At 38.4% G+C, this 24,712-nt stretch overlaps 1 protein-coding gene across 9 annotated transcripts in view; it reads left to right on the top strand.

Moving 5' to 3' along the window:
- Window positions 1–24,712, top strand: part of LOC128821686 (ubiquitin-associated protein 2-like) — a 120,411-nt gene that overhangs the window by 1,254 nt on the left and 94,445 nt on the right. For all 9 annotated transcript variants that reach the window (XM_054002878.1, XM_054002877.1, XM_054002876.1 and 6 more), the window contains one exon: window positions 20,935–21,074. In XM_054002878.1, the coding sequence (XP_053858853.1) occupies window positions 20,976–21,074 (99 nt within the window). In that variant the 5' untranslated portion in view covers window positions 20,935–20,975. Of the gene's footprint in view, window positions 1–20,934; window positions 21,075–24,712 lie in introns of those variants that run through there.

Here is a 24,712-nt window from a genome sequence, read left to right as displayed (position 1 = left end):
TTTTTCCAAGTGGAGAAATTGGAGCTGGATGTGAGGGAAGGGAAGGGAGGGGGGAGCAGTGCTTGCCGTTGAAACAGAGCCCTTCACAAAACATGGCAGCGACTCAGCCTCCTGGCTTTTGCTTCTTTAATATTTACCAGGCCCTTTTAGCAATTCCCTTGGTTGTATCACGTTCTCTAATGGAATCTGGGTTTGGATTCCTACCTGGCTGACTCAGTATTTATACCTGGACCCAATTTCTCTGCAGTGGTTTGACCTAACTTGTTTAAGGAATTTATTTTTAACCTTACACTAAGTAACTTGAAAGCAAGCAAGGCTAAATCACTTTGTAGGATTAATGATGTTTTGTGACTCCTGAAAATAATCTGGCTTCTGTTTTTATGACCTCAACAATCTTGGTTATCTTGAAGGTGGGAAGGAGTGGGAATTGGACAAGCTCTGTTCTACTTTGTTCTAGTTGTAGTTTTATCAGTGTGTTGATTTTGAAAACTGTCTATAGTAAAAAAAGCGTGCCGTTTCTGAAATTCGGACTTTTTCAATTGTTTTGGCCCATCCTCCAGAAAGGTCCCGGTGCCATAACTTTCAGAAGGGTTTGATCGTTTGAGGGGACATGGAAGCTACAGACTCACCACTAAAATCTAAGGAAGCTAGGGGGAAAACCAACAAAATAATCTTGTCTTCTACCAGAAGCTGTTACTTTTAACCCTTTTTTTTTTTGCTTGTTTGTTTGTTTGTTTGACTCTTCCTTTTTTTTGAAGCTGCAGTTCTAGAACCTAGAAGTAGATTGTTGATGCTCTGTATTTCTTCCATGAACTTTTATTTTAGGTGACCATTTCCTTGTAAAATGCCATTTTTTGGTATGCTTTATGTTTGTTGGTGGTGTTGTCCTATTTATATTGGTCATAGCAGAGTAACGTACTGGTGAACAGTGCTTAAAAGATGTATGTGTCATATACTGTTAATGCTCTATTAATAATCATCACTGAAAATCTTACTATTAGTAGTAATGCTTACTTGCAGTTTCAGTCACACTTAGTACCAGTACTTAGAATAGGTACTTCATGAAAGACTAGGAGTAAAATGAAACACTAGGAGTAAAACTTCAGACCTGTTATGAATCTTTTTTTTTTACCTTTGTTTCCTATTTGGTTGAAGCACGTGGGCAGGACTCTGAACACCAGTGTTCAGTGCTTTGCAACAGCCTTGTATCAGCTTGCTGAAGGAGAAGCCAAGTGATTTGTCCCCTTTGTAAAATACATATTAGAGAAACTGTGTTGTATTTGTAGACTTCAGAATTATTGAATGGAAAGTGCTAGAGGAAATACAACTGATATCCACTGCAATGTTATTCTGCTAGGGCTTTTGGTGAATTTTAGGTTTATTTCTCATACAATCTGTTTACATATAGCCCATTGGGTCCTCTGTGCTTTTCAGAGAAGACCTAGTTTGGACTTGCACTGTTTTTCATAACTTCCCTAAACAGGTTACATTCATTAAAGTGAGAGCTGGGATGAAAGGTTGTGAAATGCCTCCTTTGCAATTACTTCAGGTTCATATTTTACAAAAACTGTACAAAGGGTTTGTCTGTTTTGCTGTAACATCAAAGTCCACACTCTTTGATTTTGGCCATCTGCACTGGGAGTCTGTTGGAACTCCCCGTCTGCCTGGAGCTCCTGCAAGGCTTTTCCTTCCACAGGTGTGGTACCCTCAATCTTTCTCTCCCCATTACTTCTCAATGCTTCAAGGAGTAAACAGGGACTAAAGACAAGCATTTTAAAGGTCATATGGTCTGATGCCTAAGATCTCATAGCTTGCTCAGCCTGCTTTTACTACATCATAAATATTTTGCTGAGCATATTGTTTTACTTATGCTCTCTTTAGATTGTAAAACCTGTAAAATAGGTTATGTGAACAACTTAGTGCAGCTCCATTGGATGGAGTTGTTTCTATTCTCAATGCTATTGAAATTCCATTTCTTTTTTGCCCAGCTTTCTTTGTGGAACCTGCACAATATTGTGACTTCTTTTGAAGGTAAAATTGTCAAGCTTTTTTCCCCCCTCTCCCCCCAGGCTTCTTAAATCAGTCTTCCAACAGATGAGCTTGGAGGAGTCCTTAACCTGGCTGAGTGTAGCATTTTGCATTCAAAACAATGAAATGTTGAGAGAGCTTTGATCTTTCTTGAGACTTAAGGTTTGCCTGAACTAATACTCCTATGGTGAACTCTATGGTTTTTTCTGCTATATCATACAGGAAATACAGTTTATTGCTGTAGAAGATGCAGGTTCAGTGGAATTGGTGTTGCAGAATCATTCAGTATATGAATCTACAATTAAATGAAGAAAACAAATACTTTGTTAAACTCCAGATTTGAATCATCAGGTTGTACTTTTTAAAACTGTTTCAGTGTGGGGGGGGATGCTTAACTCAGTCTTTCAGGCACCCTGTGGTTGAAGGTGTAGGATTTGAAATCACTAGTTATTACGAGGTTCCTAAACATTTTTAATGGTTAGCTATAGAGAGAGGAAGTCTTTATGCAGTTTTATTGTATCTGGCATTGGTCAATCTAGAACATTTCATTTATGTTTCTTACAACTAAAGTAGTGTTTCTGGAAGTAGGATGACACTTTAGAGACCATATTGAGATTGCTTTTGAGTAAGAAAAACACAGTATGTGTTTCTACTCCCATTTTTTTTTAGTGGTTTGAGGGTGATGAATGTATAGTAATATGGAATGAAGCATATGGCTTCAGAAACCTTTTTGTTTCCTGTTCCAGTTTGCTTTTAAATGTTAACTGAATCATGGCTATTTTGTCCTCAACGCTTGGCTTTGTACTGTTTCATTATCTATGCTTTTCCCATTTGAAAGCTATTGCTGATTTATTTTTTTTCTCTGCTCTTCTTTGATTTTCAAAATCTTATGTTGTCTTACACACAGTTTCAGCAACAGGAATCTGAAAGAAATCCTGGTGCCAAACCTTGCACTGCTGTTGGGGGCTGTACATATTGTATTGTATTCAAGGAACTCTGGTCCATGCATTTGATGGGTTGTGCCCCAAGGCACGGATGTCTCTTTTTATTTCAGCTTTCAGTCACACATTCTGGAGATCACTGACTTGTGATCCATTTTTGAGACTGACATAAGGGAGACCTAAGTTAGTGATGTTAATTTCGGGTGACTAAGTGTGATGAGGGGGAACAGTACTGCACTTCCTGGTCTTGTGCTTCACTTTCTTTTATTAGCCACTGAATGAATTTCTGAATATTTTGAACATGGGTTAAGTGCCAAGGGGTAACTGTCTGAGATTAATTTTAGAAAAAGATTGGAATAGACTTAGAAGGTTGGTGATGTTAAGTTAATGAGTACATAAAAGTGTTTGGTTTTTCCTTAGTGTTTGAGAAAACACTTTCTGATACATATCTTCAGCCTGTTGGGTTTCTTTGCTGTTTCTTGAGGTGCAGATTAGCAGCAATGCCCAGGAATTCTTATTTGCATCTTAGAAAAAGATGCTTATTATCTTTTTTGAATAGTTCTCTGTTATGACTGTAAGTGTAAAACTCATTTCAACTTCATACATGTACTCCAGTTTTTGTTGTTTACCATTTTATTTGTTGATGTAGTAGTGTATGTTTCTGGATTTTGTCTCAATGACATTTAGCTTACCTGATTTAATTGAAGATTCCCTTGATTTTCTCTATATTACTGTTGGAGCAGAAATGCTAGAATTTAAGAATTGTCTTTAATGAAGCTTGTGGTGTGTTTTTGATAACAGCTTCTCTGTTAAAGGACTTTCTTGCCTTTTTACTTCACTTCATCATGGGCTGGCCTGGGCTGACAGGGACTTCTGGAGTCTCTTCTAGTCTCCCTTTGCTCAAGCAGCACCATCTACAGCAGGTTGCCCAAGACTGTATCTGAATGTGTTTTGAATATCTCCAATGGAGACTCTGCCACCTCACTGGGCAACCTGTGCTGTGCCAGCGCTTGGTTGCCCTCAAGGCACAAAAGTGTTCCCTGTTGTTCACAGGGAGCCTTCTGTGTTTCAGCCCTTTGGCTCTGGTCCTGTCACTGGGCACTGCTAAAAACAGCCTGGCTGTGTATACCGTTCCTTCAGGTACTTAAGACGTATTGGTGAGGCACTACATCCCTCCCAGGCTTTTTACTCTGGGTTCAGCTACTTGACATAGTCAGACCTGTAGTCCTTCAGGCAAACTCAATTTATATGCCCTTACTGGCCTTTGAGAAAGAGGTGGATTAAGCATTGAATTTAGTAAGGGTGGTGTGGTATTCATAGTAATTAGTGATTCTTGGTTGGTTGAGAAATGGGTGGGTTTAGAGAAAGTACTGTGAAAATGCAGTAAGAGGCATATTTCAAATTTGAATAATTTGTGCTTGCAGATGAGGACTAATTGACTGTCCTGGTTGTAGCTGAATTGAAAACAATAATTCAGCAGTCTGTGAGGGAAGAAACAGGTTGAACACTTGATTGTCTGACAGTGATAAAATTGCCCAGGTCCTTTGTATGTTCTGCCTAGGAATTGCATGGATTGCAAGTGATGACTTAAAGTACAATACATCATTTAGGAGAGGTTAGACTGAGTTCTTACTGTATATTGAACCATCCATTTTGTGAAGCTATGTACATCAAAAGTATTTTTGAAAGTACTTTTTAATGAGACTAAAGCCCACACTTTGCAGAACTATGTGGGTCCTAAATTAGAAACTAACTGGACCAGCCTAGTTTTTGTACTCTCACAAGTCCAAACGCCTTTTCCAAAAACACCAAGACCTCCACAACTCCAGAGAAAGGTTGAAATAAAGTTAAATGGTTAAAATTACTTTCATAGTTATTGAATCTGGGAAGTGCTGGGATGACTCTTGTAGAACAGTCATCCAAAATGAAACAGCACTGAGGTATAGTTTCTGCTAGGAAACCTGCCTCAAATATTTGGATGACTTTGCTCCCTTGCTGATTCTGTGGATTGCTGGGGAGTGCTTTTGAGAACTTTCACCATGAGAGAGAGCAAAGCAAGAATGTGTATAACTTTTATATTGTTCTCAATAAACAAATCCACTTAAATGAAGATCAAGAGAGGATGTTCAAGTGTTTCATTAGTTATGAAATGACTCACCCACTATAAAATACAATAAAACATAATGCAAGAAACTCCAAACAGGAGTTTTGGTTAATTTTAGTACTTAAGTAATAATTGAACACAAAAACATATTAAGGGAGGCATCTTGTCTTTTAGGCAAAAACAATGTAATGTTGAACATTTGAGCCAGACTGTGGTAACTAAAGGCCTTTCCACCCAGCAAAAAAAAACAGGTAGCTGTTTGGAACTGGAACTGAATATAGGGGAAAACAAATGAAAGAGTTGAGCAACTGGTGTCCGCATAATTTTCTTTCTTGGGACTTTGTTTAGGAGAGGTGAGGGGCCAGGAACTGCTTTTATGGTTGTAGGTCCCCTTTATTGATGGACCCTTATTGAAAAGCTGGCATATAACTCTTCCTCCTTTTCCAGTTGCTCCACAGTACTGGAGATAAGTTAGGATCGGTTGTTAATGTGGACTGTTGATGATACTTTCTTTTACTTAACAGACAGGTTCTAATGCAGTGTGTAAAGGGAGAGGGACAGAGCGAGTTGCTAGTGGAGGAGCAGGAGGAGGATGTGGCTTGGGGCTAGTTACAAGACAGGTTTGGGATGGGGGAAAGGGGGGGAAGAGTTTGGTATTCCTGATCTTGATGTGATGGGTTGCTACTTTGATTTGTTTGTTCAAATTATTTGGAACCTTGTTAATATAAGCAGACCAGTAATGCTAGGGAATCTTAGGTGTGTCTTAACAAACAAACAAAATTCCTGCTTTGAGGAGCTGCACTGAAAGTGAGTAATCAAATAATACCAGGAATGATCAGCCCTGGTGGAGTACTTGGGGGAGAGAAAGGGTTTCTGTCTCAATATCCCACTTGGCTGTTAAATCTGCCTGGTGAATTATTTGACACTATGTTTCAGCCCTTTAAAATAGTGTTGCTCTTTTAGTGTGTAGTGGCTGTGTCTCTGGTAATGCTGATTGCAAAACTGTGAGGTTGTTTCGCATCTTACTTTTGGTATTCCTACAAATGTGTTTTTGTTCTGCATTTATGGCTATGTGTAGTGTAGCATTGACAACTTGCTGTATCCCCCAGAAGCTTATATATGAACAGATACGCTGGACAGACTGTGAAAGTTTTTTTAAGATAATTTTTTTCTTTTCTGAAACAGAAATGTTGAAGGGGATAAGCTATTTCTTCTGGCACTCAATAATTCTGAGGAAAGTTAGTTCTTTTGGTAGATTCACTTAGTCATTCTTTTGAATAAAATAAATTATTTTATTTTATTCAAAAATTACCTCTTACATTTCCTGAAAAATCTCAACTTTACGCTTCTCAAGTTCTCTACCAGGTGAAGTAACCTCATGTGAACATAGGTCAAACACTGTGCTAAACTTTGCTAAGATGCATATATGAACTTTATTGATTTTGTTATTGTTAAAACCTAAAAGCATTAATCTGAAAACATGGCAAAGCCTGAAAATGGAGCTTCACACTAGGTCTCAATGCATGTTTGGGCATTATAATTCTATTGTATTTTATACTGGTATGGTGTTTAGGGCTGGAGAGATGTGGGGCTCTGCTTTCCTGAAATCTCAAAGACCAGCTGGGAGGAAGTGGTATGTTTAGTTCTTCCAGGACTTGGTGTACATTGACCTCCCAAGGATTTAAGTTTCAGGAATGTATCAAAGCTTGTTGAAATTCTGACCTATAATACGTATGCTTCATCTTTCTTTTCAAAAGTTTTTTATATATATATATATATAAAATCACCAAAATTTCCAATTTAAAGAAAAAGTGGAAATATCCCCTCAGTTTAACTTAAAAAAATTAAAATAATAATTTTTTAAAAATGAGGATCTCTAGTAAGCTTCAGATGAGTTTAAAAGAAAAAAGCTCCCCAAAAGCTCATCTTGAAGAAGATGATGGGAATGTTTTCCAGTTGTATTAAATTCAAAACATCACAGCTCTGAAAAACTTAAGGTTAACCAAAACACTATCTATCATATATGTCTGGAACTTACACTTTCAGTTCTTTTACACAATTGGATATCTTGCTAAAGCTCTAGAAGGGTACAGGTAAAGAAATACTTGTTTGTAGTGTAGTTTGACACCAGTGTACTTCTATTGGTTCAACAACTTGCATTTCTGTCATGGTAAAATGTTTGCTGACAAGTGAGTTCCAGATAAATGTTTATTTAATTTTAGTTGCCTCTGAAGTAAAACTACAGCCTTTAGTTTGTAAGGTTGACTTTTTTTGTTTGTTTGGTGTTTTTTTTAATTTTTTTTTATTTTTTTTTATTTTTTATTGACAAGGTTTTGTCCTAGTTTTTCTTCTCACTTAATGTTGTTGCCATTCCTTGATCTCTGTTTTATTCCTCGTTTGATTTAGGTAGGAACTGATAAATCAGTCAAACAAAGGTTTGTGTTTTTAAATGTACTTGCATATTAGAATATATATGAAAGTCTAACATAAACTCAGATATGGAAGGCCTTACTCTTGGTGCTCTGTGTGCTAGGAATTTTCTGGGGTTTATTTGTTCTGTATACAAGATTTGAGATTTTAGAATGGTTTAGGGGAAGTTATGTCTCTGGCTCTTAGAATGAGATAATTCATTTAAACATACTTCTTCCTTCCCTTCTTTTTTTGGCAAAATAAAATCTAAAAGCAGCACAAAATCTTTTACTTGAAAGTATTTACGACTCTTCAAATGGACTTTCATGAATAAGTGGAAGTAAAAATTCTACTCTTTTAAGTTGCTGTTTTCAGCAGTTGTATGTGTACTCCATAATGTTTAAATGTAGTGTATTGAGAGTTGTTTTATCCCATTCTAAAAAATATTTAAATGTAGTGTATTGAGAGTTGTTTTATCCCATTCTGTCAGTCTCTTGCATTTGATCCTGTGCAGAAATTCCTATGATGTAGCTGCAAGCTCACAGTATCTTCCAACAAATCTCAAAAGCTCAGACTTCAGGGCAATGTTCTTCTGAATATCAAAACTAAGGTCATTCTAGCGCCTTTTTCCTTAGAGTTTTAGAGCATAGCAACAGGGTCGCTAAGTATGGTTTTGCGAATATTAGACATCAAAAATGGGAGGAAACCGAAAGGACAGTACCTACTTAGATGAGGCTTGTATACTTTCAAAAAACCCACATAAAGCCCGGCAGAACAGCAAATTTCAGTGTTCTGAAGGTGAGACAATGAGTGGGTTTTTAGCCGTTTACTTTCTGCTGATTGCAGTTTGGGGTGACTCTTGTACTTTATTCCCTGATCAGAAGAGGTATGTTACATTCTTCCTTTTAAATTTTTATTTTCCCTTTATTCTACTGATTCAGGTTCTTACTAGTTTTCAAAAAGTCGTGTTTTGGGCAATGTACTCATTGAACTTGAAAAATAGTCTTGTGTTAAATTGAGAACACATTTAAGGCATCATACTGTTCTGCATTTTAAACTTGCCTGCTATTGGTTTCTGAATTTATTTACAGTGTCATCTTGGCTCTTTCAGCAAGTGTGCTTAACAGCCCCCTGCTGTGCTAGAATTTTTAAACAAGGCTCTGTAAATGACTGAAAATTATTACTGTGTTTAAAAAGCTGTTACTTAAGTTTGTAATGCAAATTTTAGAACTTGTAATATTTTATCTTGGGTATTCCTTGCTCATCCTTTGCTTGATTTCTGTGTACATACACCTTTCTGGTTTGGTTGGAGAAAACTGACATCTTCTGAAATGGTTTTCAAGATTGTAGTTGTCAAACCATTTGTTTAGTGAAGTTTTTATAGGTGCAGTATGCTTTCTGTAGCCGGTACCTGTAATATTTTAATGGTGTTGCTAGAGTTGAACTCTGCAGTTAGCACAATCTGTATTCCAGGTGCAGTCTCAGAATTCATATGTGTACTGATGGTGAGGTGTGCAGTAAGTATAAATAAGCTGTTTTAGGAGCTTTGTATAGAGTACAACTCCATTTTGTTTCAAAAGTGAGTAACTTCATCTTGCAGGAAAGTGCTTGGTCTTTCAGACTTCCAGTGATAAAATGGACAGTCACTACTATCTTCTTGGAATGTTTTAGAAGACACATTTTCTACTCAGGCGTTCTAATATTTCCTTGCACAGTATATAAACCTGGCATACCTGCGTGGAATTGGGGACTGTGATTCATTCCTATACTGGACTCAACTAACTCAGATTACAAAAATATGTTAGAAGGGATTGTTAACTTTATGAAGCTAAGGGAATACATTAATATGAAAAGGAATTTTTTAGTGGCTTAACAATAGGAAGGAGGTTTTGAAGAAAAGCTTTATATACTTGTTCAGATTTTGTGAACTTAAAAAGACAATATTTACTCTTAGCCTTATGTGAATTTTATTGTGAGCTAGATTGGCTTGGAAAGAAGTGGTGGAGGAGAGTGACAACTTCCTACTGGAGACAGCAAACACAAATAACTTTTAAGTCAGACCAGATTAGCAGGAGAAGGTACAGATGGAGCTGGAACAGTGGCCATGGATCTTAGAAAGAGCATACAGGTCTTTCTCCACCCCATTTATGTTTAGAGAGAAAGTAAATACTGAATTAAATGCAGTAAAACTGTGGGCAATTTGATATTTTATGTGGGCACCTTGTCTCTTTGGTATCTTCCTCAGAAAATTTAAGAAACTAAGAAATGAGAGATGAATTTCATTTTGATTTAATTTCAAGGGTGAGAACAGCCTGGATGACTGTATTCCTGCTGTTAGATTGAATTCTGCATAGAGGGGTTTTCATTTGTCTGTTCCTTTCTAGCATGTTTTAGGTTCTAAAGATAATTAATCCTTCATCTCTTTTGAAATTTTGGTATCATTTTGGTGCAGATGAGATAGACCTGACCTCACATGAGTTCTAGACTGATGAAATAACTGAATTTACACATGACACCAAGTTGAGAAGCTGTGGTTGTGAAGAAAATAATACTCAAAATCAGGTGGGAAAGCTTGGGGTAAACCCAAGGTTTATGACTGAAGCAAGTTAACATGAGGAGTAGTATCAGAGGAAACTTATCAAACCTGCTTGTTCAGAGCTAGACAAAATGGTAACAATGGTTGTGACTGTAGAAAGAGCAATCCGGAGGTGGCAGAGAAATGGAAGTGATCTTTGATGGCTTTGAGTTCTTGGTGCTGTTTCAGTTGTTTCTTATTTTTGAGCACCTGACAGTAAGTTTGTAAAAGGATTTCACTCACTTCTCACAGTGTTTAAATTTGAAATGCTAAACTGAGCCAAATGGCCGATAGTTTTCATTAAGATGTCATGTACAGTGATTGTGAAGACAGGAAATGCTTAACACTGTCTTACAAACTATTATTTCTTTTCTTCCTTCTGAAACTTTAAATTCAGAGACAATGTATGTCACTGCAAAAACAAAAAGCCAAACCACCCCCCCCAAAAAACAAAAACAAAACCAAACAACAACAACAACAAAAAACATACCAAACTTTTTTTGTTTTGGTGGATATTCCTTCCTAAGATTAATCTTGAGAAATATCATAAGCTGGGACAAAAAATATAGAAAGATGTTCTGGAATATTTTGCTTTATTTAAAAGTGGTTTTCTGCAAGATTCCTAGCTTTCTTTTGTCTTCTGAGTATGTGAACATATCACAAGGAGCGGCTTGTGCTGGTGGTCTTCCTTTGGTGTCTAGTTCGAGGGTTGGTCTCTGTACAGGTACAGAAAGGATACTGAGCTGTTTGGTGTTGCTACCGAAACTGAAGCTAAAATCATAAATCTGCTATCACATTTTATAGATACAGCATTACTGATTACAGGGTGTATTTCCTTCTACATCACTGGTGGCTTGTAATTTCAGCATTGCTTTTTTTTTTTTTGTGAGTGTTGTAATATGATCTGATGAGTGGCATAAGTCTGAATTAATCCTGCTCTCTAAAACTTATCTGTGGCACTTTCTACTTTGTCCCTCATTGTCAATTGTCAATTCTAGTGTGAATGAAGTAGGGGCCTTTTTTTTTTTTTTTTTTTTTGGATGTGGTTGAGTGTGTTTCTGCAAGTGTGAGAATGTCTCTACTCTTGCTCAGCTATTTTTAGTCCTCTTGCTTGTATCTGTTTCTATTCAAAGAATTCCTTTGGAAGCTGTTCCAGGAGAGAGTGGTTTGGTGACGCTGGGGGAGGCAGGGAAAGTGCAGGCAAGGAGTGTGTTTGTGATCTGGCAGCAAGATGTCCTATGTGCAGCGCTGCTTTCTGTGTGACACCTTGTTTCTAAGCAAACTGTTCCAAGAGAATTCCCCCTGCTGAATATTGTCCTGCCAGGTGTTACCTGGTTCTTGGTGTCACTTGGAGTGCTTGGGTTTCTACTTGAATCTTATTACTTGGTTTGTTTTTCTGTGGGAACAGCTGTTCATTTTAGAGGCTGATCAGGTATGGCTGTTACATCAGAGCAGGTAACTGAAGTCTGCATTTCTAGCATTCAGTAGCTAAAGCCAACTGTTCCCAGTACTTGTTCTTCCCTGATCTTTCTTTTTTATTTTTTAATTTTCTGAAACAGCTTATTCTGGATTAGCTTTCCTAGTAAGTTGGTTTAAAAGTTTTCACTTGTTATTTAACAGCCTTTTTTTTTTTTTTTCCTGGTGGTTGCATGCATTACTCATCTTGTGAGTACAAGGTAGCTGTTGATTATAATGGTAGTGTGATAAGTCGGGCTGATCCAGTGAAATTTTTCTTTGGTTTTTAACTGTTGTATCTTACAGTTGGTGTATTGACAAACTGGAAGCCTGATTGGTGTGTGTGCTGACAGCCCAAGCTTTAACTGTTCTGGAAATGTCCTGCTGACATTGTTACAAGAAGAGCAGGGAACAGTAGTTTTGAGACAAGTCAGTGACAGTTAGTTCAGGAAGGTCATCAACCCTGTGCAGCTTCAGTGGTGTATTTCAATCTTATCTGAGATGATTTCGCCACTTAAGTTTTTTTTTTTTTTTGTGTTGTAGTATTGATAGCTTAACGAGAGTGTGGCCTGAGTTCTTACATCCTTTCATGTATTCTTTGAAGAGAACATCTATAACTTGTGTAGTTGGTACTCTGCAGCTGTTTTCTCACCTACATATATATGTGCGTGCCCTGAGCCCACCTGGGCTTTTTGCTGACCTCAGAGTTCCTCTCAGGCTGGAAAGTTTGGCAAATTATTGCAATCTGAAGAGGCTTTGGCTTGTGATTCTTTTAATGGAGAGAGCCATGCAAAGAACATCCAAGTCACCCAGCTCTGTTTTCCTCAATGGGTTTGTCTGGATTTCCTCCTTTCCCCCTCAGAGGGGATGCTGAGAGTTTTAATGAGCTGGCAGAGTAAACAAACCTTGTCAAGGTGGGGCTTTTAATAGGGAATGGGTGGATGTTTAATTGGGTTATTCCTTTAAAAGTGAAATCCATAGATGACTGGCAAAAGCACTGAATATTCAGTTATGCATACAAAATCATAAAAGATTGTTACGGGTGAATAAGTTGCTTTGGACTAGTTTGAAGCTATTTTAATGCCTGAAGCTGAATGTAAACATACACTTCTGTAGCTGGGGGAAAAGACTGTATTTTAGGTTAACATAAGCTGTGTTAGTGTAGCTTGTTTTGATGTTGATTATATACCCTCCTCTTCTTTGGATAGAAGCACCTCCAAATCTTAAGCATACTCTTCACTGCAAGTTACTAACTAGATGCTAACAGGTATCTCAGAGGTTGAACAGGAGGTGTTCCTCAGTAAATGTGATAGAAGCCTCTTTTCCCGCAAGGTAATTATATATTCAAATATATACTTTTCCTCAAAACTCTGCTGGGAGTTTTGTTTTGTTTTGAAAATGCCTACGGGGAATTATTTCTAATTTTTTTGATTGCACGCAGTGAGCTTGACCAGGATCAAGTCATGCTCTACTGGAACTTGGAAAAACAAAACACATTTCTACCTGTGCTGTAATGGTGCCTGTCTGTTAAAAAGCAAGTTCCCCATTTCCTTGTGAACTTGATCCCTGTCCCTCCTGTCAGATTCAACAGTTGTATAGCCACATAGTTTTCCACTGGATATGCTTGTTGAACTGACGGATTGTTTTGTTGTAGAGAGTTTTAGTTTGCTCCTGTGTGAGCCTACTGAACCGACTTGCTCTGCAGCTGCAGGATCACTAGCCTGATTGAAGGAAAGGAGCAATATTTTGTGGTTAAGGAGTGGGGGAGCAGGCATGCCATTTCTGGTGATTGCTCACAGTTGTGTGGTATTAGATGTGAGCTGATACTTGATTTTAATGGAACAAACTGTTTGGGTTCTGCCCAAGCTATGGATTGAACTTCAAGTGAATATACAGCCAGATCCCAAAGGGGAACTAAAACTCCAGTCATGTTTTTTTTTTGACCTTAAGTGTGCTCAGCCATCCTTTACTTGTTTCAGAGACTTCAGGAGGGCTGTGTTGGTTCTGGTTGCAGAGGATAATAATTTTCAACCCTAAAAAGCCTGCTAGTTAATTTTTTTTTCCCCTGGCTGCAATAAACCTTTTTTTTACTGAATACTGGCTAATGTTTTTTCCAACCCTCATAGTTAATGCAGTGAATAATTCAGTTGGAGTGTCTGTTGCAGGGGAGGACCAGGCTGTAGCTTTGCTAGCTGCTGCATTGTTGGAAGTTGTAGACACAATGGTGCCCTTCCACTGGATGCTACTCAGGAAACTTTAGGAGAGAAAACACCAAGGGCCTTAATTTTTCTTTCTTCCTTTGTGATTGTTGCTAAACCCAGAGAAACAGGTATGAAGAGATTTAGGACCCTAATGGTTCTTCACCACCTAATGTAGCAGTCATGGAATAAACAGCAAGTGTACTGTGTCTTGACTTGGCTAGTATTTTCTTTTGTCTCCTGAGGTTCATTTCCTCCTGTCACAAGAGGAAGTTGTTATGTTCATGGATATACAAGCACCACCTCTGAGCCCCTGTGTATGCTCCCTGACCTGAGATGCTGATGGAGTGGACAATTCAGGACAGTGTGATGAGAATATTATCTCTTCTACCTTGGCAGCTGTTAGAGAGGTTTCACCTAAGAAAGTCTTTTCTCTGACAGAGGGCAAGAAGTGAGGGTCTTCAGTCAGAGATGACAGGAACCTGTATTTTTCCCTTCAGGTCTTAGAATATTTGAATATTTGGACAGGCCAAAACTTTTCTTGAAATATTTCTTAGCAGACAAATATACTTGAAAAGTGAACTTGCTGTTGCTTCTTCCTCAAGGTATCCTCATGATGGCTGGTTGTGAAAAAGAATTCCTGTTTCCTATATTTCATTTTTATTTGGGTCAATGCAGCCTTTTTTTTTTTTTTTTTTTGGTTTGGGGTGGTGTTTTTTTTTTTTTTTTTTTTTTTTTGTTTTGTTTTGTTTCATGGCAACAGCTGTGGTCTAATCTCTTTTATCTAGTTCTGATAGTCTGGAGTATGGTGCTTAGAAAACAATGTGCAGTTTGTCTGTGTCTCTCTGGTCCTTGAAATTTCAGTACAGTTAATCATAACTGTTGGTAACTAGTGCATTTTGCAGATCCTTGAAAACATGGGACTTATTAGTTCAGGGAGCAGAACTTGATTTCTTGTAGATACTGATGTCTGAAACATAAGGTCAAGTCCTCTGAATGTTTTAGGACATTCACTGCCTTTGATTGTCCAGAGTCACTCAGCTGCATACGGACAGCAGTGGAGCTGGGTAAGTTTTGCTAACCAGTTTTTGCAAGTCTAAAGATTGACTTGGCTGTGTGGAAGTCAGTCAGGCTTCTCTGATTTTGGTGTGATTGATTGTCTTTTTTTCTTTTTTTTCTTTAGAAAAAAAAAGTTAAAGTCGCATTTCTTCCTTCAGAAATTTCTGTATGAATAAGGGTACATGTTGCCTCAGAAGCTTTAATATTTTAAAAGAAATGATGAGGACAAGTCTGCAGGATGTCTATTGAATGTAGCTGGCAGATTTTGGTTAAAACTAGAGAATCACCAGTATATACTGAAATATGAAGCACATCTTTTTTCTGTTATCCCAGTCAGACACACTGGGATAATAGGAAAAAAATAGATACTCCGAGAGGGCTTAAAAAATATATTAATTATAATACTTCCATGGTTGAAACATGCTCTGCTACTGGAAAATGTGCCGTGTTCAGTCCCTTGTCCATGTCATGTTTTTGGGCTCTGAATATGTGACCAGCTTTTGCCTAACCAGTCTTTTGAGGAGGAGCCCTTGCTCTTCCAAAACTTCTACCAAGTGCTGTCTTTTGTTTTCTAAGACCTATCTGTGTATTTCTTTGTCTTTCTTTGCATAACATATCATTAGGAGTACTAATCCTCAAAATAAAATACTTTTTTTCTGTTATTGAAGAGAAAGTTTTGATTTTTGCAGATGGGAATGTGTTCTTAGCTAATTATAGATTTGCCTAGCAGGATAATAATTTCAAATAACAACTTGGAGGGCTTTCAAAATGTAGGTAAGAATAATCACTTGGTTATTGGTTACAGTTTGTTAACATGACTTGTTTGTGTTTGTGCTGGTGCTCAGACTGCTGTCAGCAATACTCTTTCCTTGGTAAAATGTAAGAGCATACAGGTAGTAAAGTTTCTCTGTCCTTTGGCATTCTGCTGGTGATGCAGGTCAATATTTTTCCTATTTGCTATAGAAGACTGTAAGATGAGACATGAGTTCTCCCAGGATCCATAAGCTCACGTTCAGTGTAGTTGCTTGGGGCAATACAGACTCTGAGTCATCAGCGTGGCTCCTGAGGAACATCTGACTCTTGCAAACTCTTCCTGTTTCCATCAGCAATAAAGATGGTGAGATGCTTTGGACAACAGCACTCAAGGGAAATGCATGACACTGGTGCTTTGCAGATGTAATTTTTGCCCACTGTTCTTTTTCCTCATGCTCATATAATTCTACAGCTGGAGCAGTAAAATCTGAGCTCACTGTACATGTTCAGTAGTTAGGCCCTCCTGAGGCAGTGTCCTGCAGCCTTTTCCCAACCCTGTTGCTGTGAGAAATCTTTGACTGGTAGCTTTGTATTTTGAATATGAAAAAGCAATCACATTTTTAAGGTGTTCACAGTGGTCTTTTCATGGTTTATCACAGCTCCTTGTCCAGGAATCAAGAAAGTAACTTACTTGAGACTGCCTGAGGAAAGGAATTGAAACTGCAGAATTTTTTTCAGCTGATGGAAGTGAATATTTAACTTCTAGAGGAGTCTTGAAAGTCACTTGCTATTGCTGTGCCTGGTCTGTTCCTGGAATAGATTTCCTGTATCTTGGGGGCTTGCAACCATGTCAAATGAACTTCTATTCTCTGTATTTCTAGGATTTCTGATTTCTAAGTCTAAAAGGCTTACAGTTCTTGTTGAAGTAAGATGGAACAACAGATCACAGAAAACATCATAATAGCTTTTAAAACGTGCTATTTGTATTGATATGTGTTCAATTAATCTCTGATTATTTGCCTTTCTCTTTTCCTTCTAAAATCCAAAGCAGAAATGCAACTAAATGTGTTGGATAAGACAAGGGATGAAGACTTTGAAGGTGGGGAATTTGGTAGTTTTAGGAAGGTTAAATTATAATATTTTGTTACTGCTTTTGTAAGCTAGCAGTTAAGTAGCTAACTGGAGCTGAAGCTGTAGTGTAGGTCCTTCGACTAAAACATGCTGTACAGACAGAAAACTAAAACAAAAGACTGAGAGTTGGGATGCAACAGATTCTTCTGTTGCTTTCCATTTTTAATGGAATTTTTTAAATGAAGTCATAACTAATGATAAAGGCATTTTTAAATTTTAGGGTTTTTTTTTGTTTTGTTTTGTTGGGGTTTTTTTGTTTGTTTGTTTTTAAATTAGTAAAGACAACCTTGGTCTGTGGGTACTAGGTTACATCAGTGAAAAAAAAAGTTTACAGGAATCTTGTGCATCTTCATTAATTGTCATGAGAGAATACAGGCACTTCTTTACACAAGAATTTTTGGAAGCCCTCTCTCTTTCTTTAATACTTTCTCCTTTTTTTTTTCACTAGTGCTCTGTAGTAATGTATAGAAAGTGATGAAACTAGTATTAGTTTCATTTAATATTTTATATGTTTCTTCAAATGCAGCTGTTTTGGTTGCATATTAGAATTGCAATGTCTGCAAGGTCAGGTATTAATGGGGGATGGGGGACTGCTGATGGGGGACTTTTGTGCTGCACCAGATGCTGACATGGAAACTGAAGCATCTGCTTGCCTGAATATTTTTTAAATCTTCATTAAACAGATTTTAATTAAGAGTTTTCTTCCTCCCAGTCTCAAATCATATTTCCTCATTTGATCTACAGTAAAATTAAGTTCATCAGTTTGTGATATCCTGCTCATTACTGTGACAGCAGCCTGCCAAACAGACTTGATGAATATGAGGCGTTGGAGAGAATAAGAAGCTGCTTTGTGAGCAAGGAAATGTTCTTGTTCAGCCCCATCTAATTAATTAATAATATCCCACTTATGCTCAAAACTGTTATCACTGATAATTTGGAGGCAGTGGCTCCCTGCTGCCTGTTGCTTCTTAATCTGCAGTAGGTGTGGTTGGGTGTGAAGCCTCAGCCATGTGTCCCTGCTCAGTGCAGTGTCTGAGGTGGAGCGCAGCCCTCCAGCTGCTGTGTCTGGACACTGCCAGTAGACAGTGGGAGCCAATTTAAGAGGAAGTAAAATAACAGTATTTTGAAAGTTCTCTTTTTATCAGGCTGCCAGTTGTGCTCTTAAGAAGACTAGATTGTGTCTGATGGATTATAGCATATCCTTGTTGGCTTGTTGGGGACTGTCAAACTGAGTTTGAGGTTCCACACTTGCCTGAGGCAAGTACAAGTCAGTACTGCTGCCTGTACCTTTGCTGGGCTGCTTTTTTTGGTACTAACCTGCCAAATTGTGCTGCTCATGTACCACACAATCAGGAGGATGAAGATCTCCTTTAAAAACCCCGTTAAGGTGTTCAGGTTGTTTGAGCTCTGTTCCCACAGTAGCCTGATCTTTCTGTGCTATGTCGTCTCCCAGGAGTGTTTCAGCCATTTGTGTGCCTGCCTTTTTTCTTCAAGTATCCTTTCATCCTGAAGAACAAATATGGCTTAAGCAGTGGTGGGACAGACACATGCTAGGAAAAGGAGAAGAGACACAATCTGCATGAGGAACCATAGATTGTCTGGCTGCCAAAGTGTCGAGTGTAGATCAGCATGTGCTTTGCAAGCACACAGAAAAGTTTTTAATATAAGTGTCCTGCTGTGTTGTCTAAAATATGAATCACCATATTTTCAGTGGCTTTGGTGGTACTGGGGGAATTGCACTGACAGAAATACCAAAATTCCTAGGTACCATAATAAATATGATGCTAATTCAGAAATTATGAACAAATTGAGACCCAATGGAATTACATTTTCTCAACAAATCTTAAGAAACAATGGGCTGATTCTAGACAACCATATATGAAACTATAAGCTTGTCTTTCAGAGAAGTTAGTGCTCTCTTGTGTGCTCTGTTCAGGGCTTTTTGCATTGCTCATTGTGCTAGCTTGAATTGTGATAAGCAGTCTGATGCTTGGAAAAAGAAACACTAAAAACATCCCAACAAAACAAAAAGTTAACTCAAAGGTCATTATTAGTCTATATAAACTGAAGTTTTTGGATGTTGCCAGTCCAGTCAGCAAAGCTTATAAAGCAGATTTTAACACAAACAGCTGAAGTAATACTACTGTAGACTCAACTGAAAATGTCCATACGTTATAACATATCAGTGAATGGCCATGAGCAGATACTCAGTAATAAATGTTGAATTTGCTGCTGAGAGCATCTCCACATCTACTTTATATTTTGCTACATTCCATAGAACATGGTGTCAGTAGCTGAGGTAACTTTTTGTTTTGGCTGTATCTCGCCTTTTTGTCAGACACAATGCTCTGAAGGTCTGTGTGTTCTGGGCCTTAGAACACAATGCACTTAGACTACTTTAAGGGACTGTGAGATAGATTGGCTTTGTTCGGTGCATTCGAAAAGTTGTAGAAACAGTTTTCCACTTCAGCTTATAACTGCAGTCAGTTCCTGATCAAGTATGTTTCTTATGGAAATATACTTTCCTCTCAGACATTAAAGCATTATTGAATATTTTAGCTAGTACATAAATAAATTCAATGTCAGTGTTCAATTTTGACCAACAAGAATGTATTTCTAAAGTAAAGAAGAAATTTAGGTGATAATGTAGTTAATTGTCCTTTTGATTGTAGGTCAGGCTCTGGAGCATCATGAATTGGTATTTAAACTGAAACATCTCATTGCAGCTTTAATTGTTGAATGCACATTACTTGTGACTGCCAGTGATTCAGTTGTAGAACAGGTCCCACTCCATGGGATTGCAGTGTGCTCATCTTCCTGAAGAAAGAGGAGACTGAGGGGAGACCTCATAGCAGTCTACAACTTCCTTGTAATGGGAAGAGGAGGGAGGAGAGGCTAGCACTGATCTCCTCTCTGTGGTGACCAGTGACAGGACCTGAGGAAATAGCCTGGAGCTGTGTCATGGGTGCTTTTCTTTGGGTATTATAAAAAAGCTCTTCACCCAGAGAGTAGTTGGGCACTGGAACAGGCTCTCCAGGGAAGTGGTCACAGCACCAAGCCTGACAGAGCACAAGAGGTGTTAGGAAAATAGTCTCAGACACATGGTGTGACTTTTGGGAATGGTCCTGTGCTGGGCCAGGAGTTGGACTAGATGATCCTGATGAGTCCCTTCTAGTTGAGCTTATTATGTGATTCTGTGGTTGTTGTGCTGAGCTCAGTGCTAGGCAGCTGTTACCCTGGCAAGTTTTGTGCTGAGGCTTGCTCATATAATGGGACGGCAGTAGAAGGACTTTGCTGTTTGCTTGCACATCTCCTTCTGCCCAGGTACCTCTTGCAAATTGTCCTTACTTCCAAAAATCTGCAGTTTTACCTTCTAGCCTTATGGGGACAGAAACCAGGCAGTTGAACATGAGCATTCTAACCATTTGAAAGATCTGTTAGTTGCCGTAGCTGCTATAAACCATGCTCATTGATTAGTTCTGTGCTAAATGCTGTACAAACAGGGGGAATAATAATGTCTTGTTTCAAAGTAATTTTAATGCTAGAGAACAAATAAGAATGGAAGCTGAGAGCCACAGATGGGGTAACAATAATGTGTGTGGGGGATTTGGGCTTTCTTTGGGGTTTCTCTGTTGCCGTACAGCCACAGTATGTTAAAAGCAGGGTGATAGGTAGTTTTATAAATTGTTTCTGTAAATACGAGGGACAATAAAACAAAAGTACTGGCTATAGAGGCTGAATTTAAACCTAATCATCATAATTTCTCTTATAAATTAAAGGTGAGAAGTAGAGTTGGAATTGGCCATGACCTCCATGAATGTGCAGGAAAAGCAGTTTTGATAGTAGGGAGAAGAGGAACTATCTAGTTCATTAATACAATTTTGGTGTAGTGTTCTGAGTGGTGAGAGCGGTTAAATTCCAGGCATCAGAACTAGACAGCAGGTACTATGAGAAGTATAAGTGATGCAGCTGGAGCTAAAACTTAATCAGAGTAGCCAATAGGAAAGTCTGTATGTTAAATAACTAGAAAAAGCTGTGAGATCTAGAAGTACAAATTGACACATACCCCAGTCAGCTGATAAAAAGGCTTTCTATCCACTGCATTTCCCCTCTTTAGTGTTAAAAACTGCAGTAAATCTAAAAATAGTGTATTAAAGCTGCTTTCTCATGAGTCTCTGTATAGAATCAGTAGTAAAGCCAGGAGTTCAAACTACTGCACTTATGTTATTTGGTTATTGAATCAGTATCCACCTTAACTCGTGCTCTTTTTTTTTCTTTCAGATTTTGTATTTTGTACATACATTGTTTTGTATATACTGTATATGATGACTTCGGTGGGCAGTGAACGTACCCGGGGCACTCGGGACAAAATGCAAATTTCAGCCACACAGCCAACGCAACCACAGAAACAAGTAGTGCAGGTATGTGCTACGGTATCAACTTCTTTGACTTGAAAGTGGGAATGGAAAGATACAAATTTCTTCCTTGAGTCAGTAAAATCTGAAAGAAGATGGGGTGAAAATACATGGTTTATTTTGGAAGGTTATCTTGATTACTTGCTTTAATTATTCAGTAATGCAGGACAGCGTTCAGTTATTCCTGTGTTCTTGCTAAATGAGTTTTGTGTTCTTCAGCGATGTCTCCTGTCAGTGAGGAATTCAATGCTTGTGTCAGGATTTCTGTCCTGTGACCTCACAGTCCTCAAATCTCAGCTCTTCTATCTGCCAGCCTCCTGATGCTAGAAGATTTCTGGTCAAGAGAGAAATTTGAATGGCTGGGAGAAGCTTCATTAGATGCATGTTGTGTTCTACAGCATGACTTAGTGTCTCTTCAAGTCACAAAATCCTAAACTTCTTGTGCAGTGACCCCACCAAGTGAAATGGTCATCCCCTAGCGGACTAAAATTTTCAGTATCTGTTAGATGGAAATTAAGTTTCACTGTACTGCCACTGATTCTTGGCAGCAGTAGTTGTGTGCTTATCTGGGTTACAAAGAGTGCAGAAGGTTTCTGCTTCTGGCAACTCAGTATTCTCTGGACAGATACATCGCAGAATTTGTCTGGATTCAAAAACTGTCTTCGTTCTTTGCTGGCAGAGTGTGTATCAGTCTAGAGGTGCTCTACAGAAAAATACTCCCTTCTATTGTTTTTTAGACTAGCCTTCAATATGGAGACCCTCTTGGTCTGTTTTCCACAGTATTAATCATGTGACCTCAAGCCCTTGTCATCTCCTTGAGTTGCAGCACTTGGCATAGTGGTGATTCATGCTAATGTGTGTATTTAGAAAGTGACTTTCAACAAATGAGTTGAATTTGGTTTTATTTTAAAACAAGGCTGCAGGAGTATAGTGAGCAGCCTGGCAAAAGTGGTGGCTTCCCCGTTTCCAACGTTTTGCAAGACAGCACTGGAGTGGTTTGCCTGGTTGGGTTCTCTAGCACAAGGTAGACATAGGCAAATGGGAGGAAGTCCAGTGAAAAGCTGCAAAGATGGTTATTAGACTGAAACGGAGGAGAAATGAGGGGTGGCTCAGGGATCTGGGTTTATTCAGTCCTAATAAGACAAAGCACGTGTGTTCTGTTCAGGTACCTCATGGAAGGGTATAGGAAAGGTAGAGACCAACTCTCTTCAGAGAGCAAGTGGCACAAGCTGGAACACTGGTAATTTCTGCTTTTAAAAGGGAAAAAAAATTACAAATTACTGTGAGTATGGTCATGGTGTGTCCCTGGAGGACCTTTCCAAACTATGGCATTCGTTGATTTTAGGCATTAAGACTTTTTTCTGCATTTTGTCCATTTATCCTGCCTTTTGCATAATAGATACTGGTTTGATCACTTCAGTGGAAAAGGTGGTTATTTCAAACATAGCAGTTATGTTTTAATGCTCCATATATTTTATTGAGATAGCAGATGGACCTTTCTGCTTAGTCAGTCTTTGCAGATCAGCAGAAATCTCTGGATTTACCTGTTTAATCACCAATGATTCATTTTTCTGAATGTAGAATATTGTTTTCCCAAATGGATATTCCACTATTATAATATCACATTGATCATAATTTAAATTATTTAACAAATTACATAATGTTTCTATTGCATTGCTTCTGGATAATAAATGTGCCATTTTATTGTAAGATGTATAGCTGTTACTGTCACTTAATCTTGTGTTTTGCACACTTCTGTTTTCTGGTAGTTTGAAGTTTTTAGTTTAAAATTTCTTCCACTCCTATACTGAAAAAGTACTATGTCTTGTTAGGTTGAATAAAGTTCAGGCTGTTTTAAAATACTACTGCTTTCTTAGTCACAATTAAGACTTAATTATACTCTTGGTTAGGATACTACAGCATCTGTTCTAACAATGGTGCCTTAAAAATAAAGAACCACTACTTGCTGGAGGAAAGGCCAGAATTTTTTGTGACATGGTCTGATGTTTTTGTAGACATCTTGTGGTTTTTGTTGTTTGTTTTTTTCCTTACAAATCTTCAATTGCATCTGGGTGTAATCCACTGGCATAAATATGACTGGTGTTGCACCTACAAGTTTCTAAGTTCTCTGCTTACACAGGAAAACTGAAGATGCTGTCACATATTGTAATTTTTTTAAAATTGGCTTATAACGTGGGCTTGAAGAAAATAAATCTTAGTGTATTCCTGATTTTTTGTAAAATATGCCATCATATCTCTGCAGAAGTTATATTGTCTGAATGATTTGGATATCTTCAAAGAAAATCTCTTCACTTGATTAAAAGTCACAGTGTGCCTGTAGATGCTGTAATCAGAATGAGAAAATGGATCAACAAGTCTTAAATTCCTGAAGTCAGCAGACATTTTGGTTCTGCTGTCTGCTGAGCTCTCAGCAGTCACCAAGAGCACCCTCCTTTGCTCAGAGCACCACACTGACAGGGCGGCTTCTGTGGAAGGTGGAACTGAGGAGTTCCAGAGCAGGCTCTCCCCCTGTTACCCAGTGGAGTGACATATGAGGCTGTCAGCATGACAGGCTGAAAAAGTGAAGTAACTCAGAGTGTGTAGCTGTTACAAACGTTAATTGTCTTGGAGTGTTGTTGTCTCTGAGCACAGATGTCACTTCCCTCAAGGAACTGTCACAGCTGCAGTAACCGTTCAGCAAATGAGCAGCTGGTGGTGTTTGTTGGAGTAATTTTTAGACTTTGGTGACCTCCTCTAGAACTTGCATTTGTGGTAAACTCCAAAAGCCAAACAGTCTGACTCTGATTAGATCTGACCTTGTGAGGCACAGTATTTAAAGTGTGTATCCTGTGAAGTGGGACGGCAAAAGGTGAGATTCAGCCAGCTGCCCAGGGTGGACCCTTTCTGTCAAAAATTCCAGTAGATGAGCTGATCCCACTCAATGAAGAAGAACCTCTGCAGCCCCAGTAGCTGCATAGTGGGTTCTAGCTCTCTTCAGTATCAGCTTTCTCTATACGCAACAGTAGTCTCTTCTCTTTGAGCAGAATTCAAATGAGGTCCAGGATCTTGTAGTGCACACAGTTCTTTGGTATTTTCTTGGGAGTGCAGTTCATAGGCTGCAGATGCCCCATTATGAAGTGATGTGTGTGTTAGAATTGTTTTTCTCTCAGGGGCAGCCATAGTGTGTTTGGATTTTAAGTACTTGACTGCATCTCTTTCAGTCTCTCAGCTTTTGTGCAAGTTGCCAGTGTGCATTTTTGTCCAGAAACGTTGCAGAAGCACCAGATATTTCATCAATAGCAAGTTGCTTTACCAGTTTTCAGAGACCAGTATTTGCTTGTAAAAAAAACTGTTCATGGGCAAAGTCTTAGATATGACTCAAGTCTTTTTAAGTGCTCAATAAAACTACAGGGTCAGATTGTGGGTGGGAGAGCTGTGGAAGGGGATGGGAGCAGGGATCATCAGAGATGTAGTTAATTTAGAGATACTATTGCCAGTTCGTTACAATAAAACTCTTAACACTGGATTAGTAGATCCTAAATAAAAGTCAAAGCATTAATGCTAAAATGTAGTCTTCCCTGGTCCTTCTGTGTTATTATAAGGTGATCTTGTCAGTGCAGTGACCTTTAAGTGTGTTTCAGATA

The sequence above is a fragment of the Vidua macroura genome, chromosome Z (genome assembly GCF_024509145.1).
Source record: "Vidua macroura isolate BioBank_ID:100142 chromosome Z, ASM2450914v1, whole genome shotgun sequence".
Classification (NCBI taxonomy): Eukaryota; Metazoa; Chordata; class Aves; order Passeriformes; family Viduidae; genus Vidua; species Vidua macroura.
This window is presented reverse-complemented; position numbering and strand designations above follow the sequence as displayed.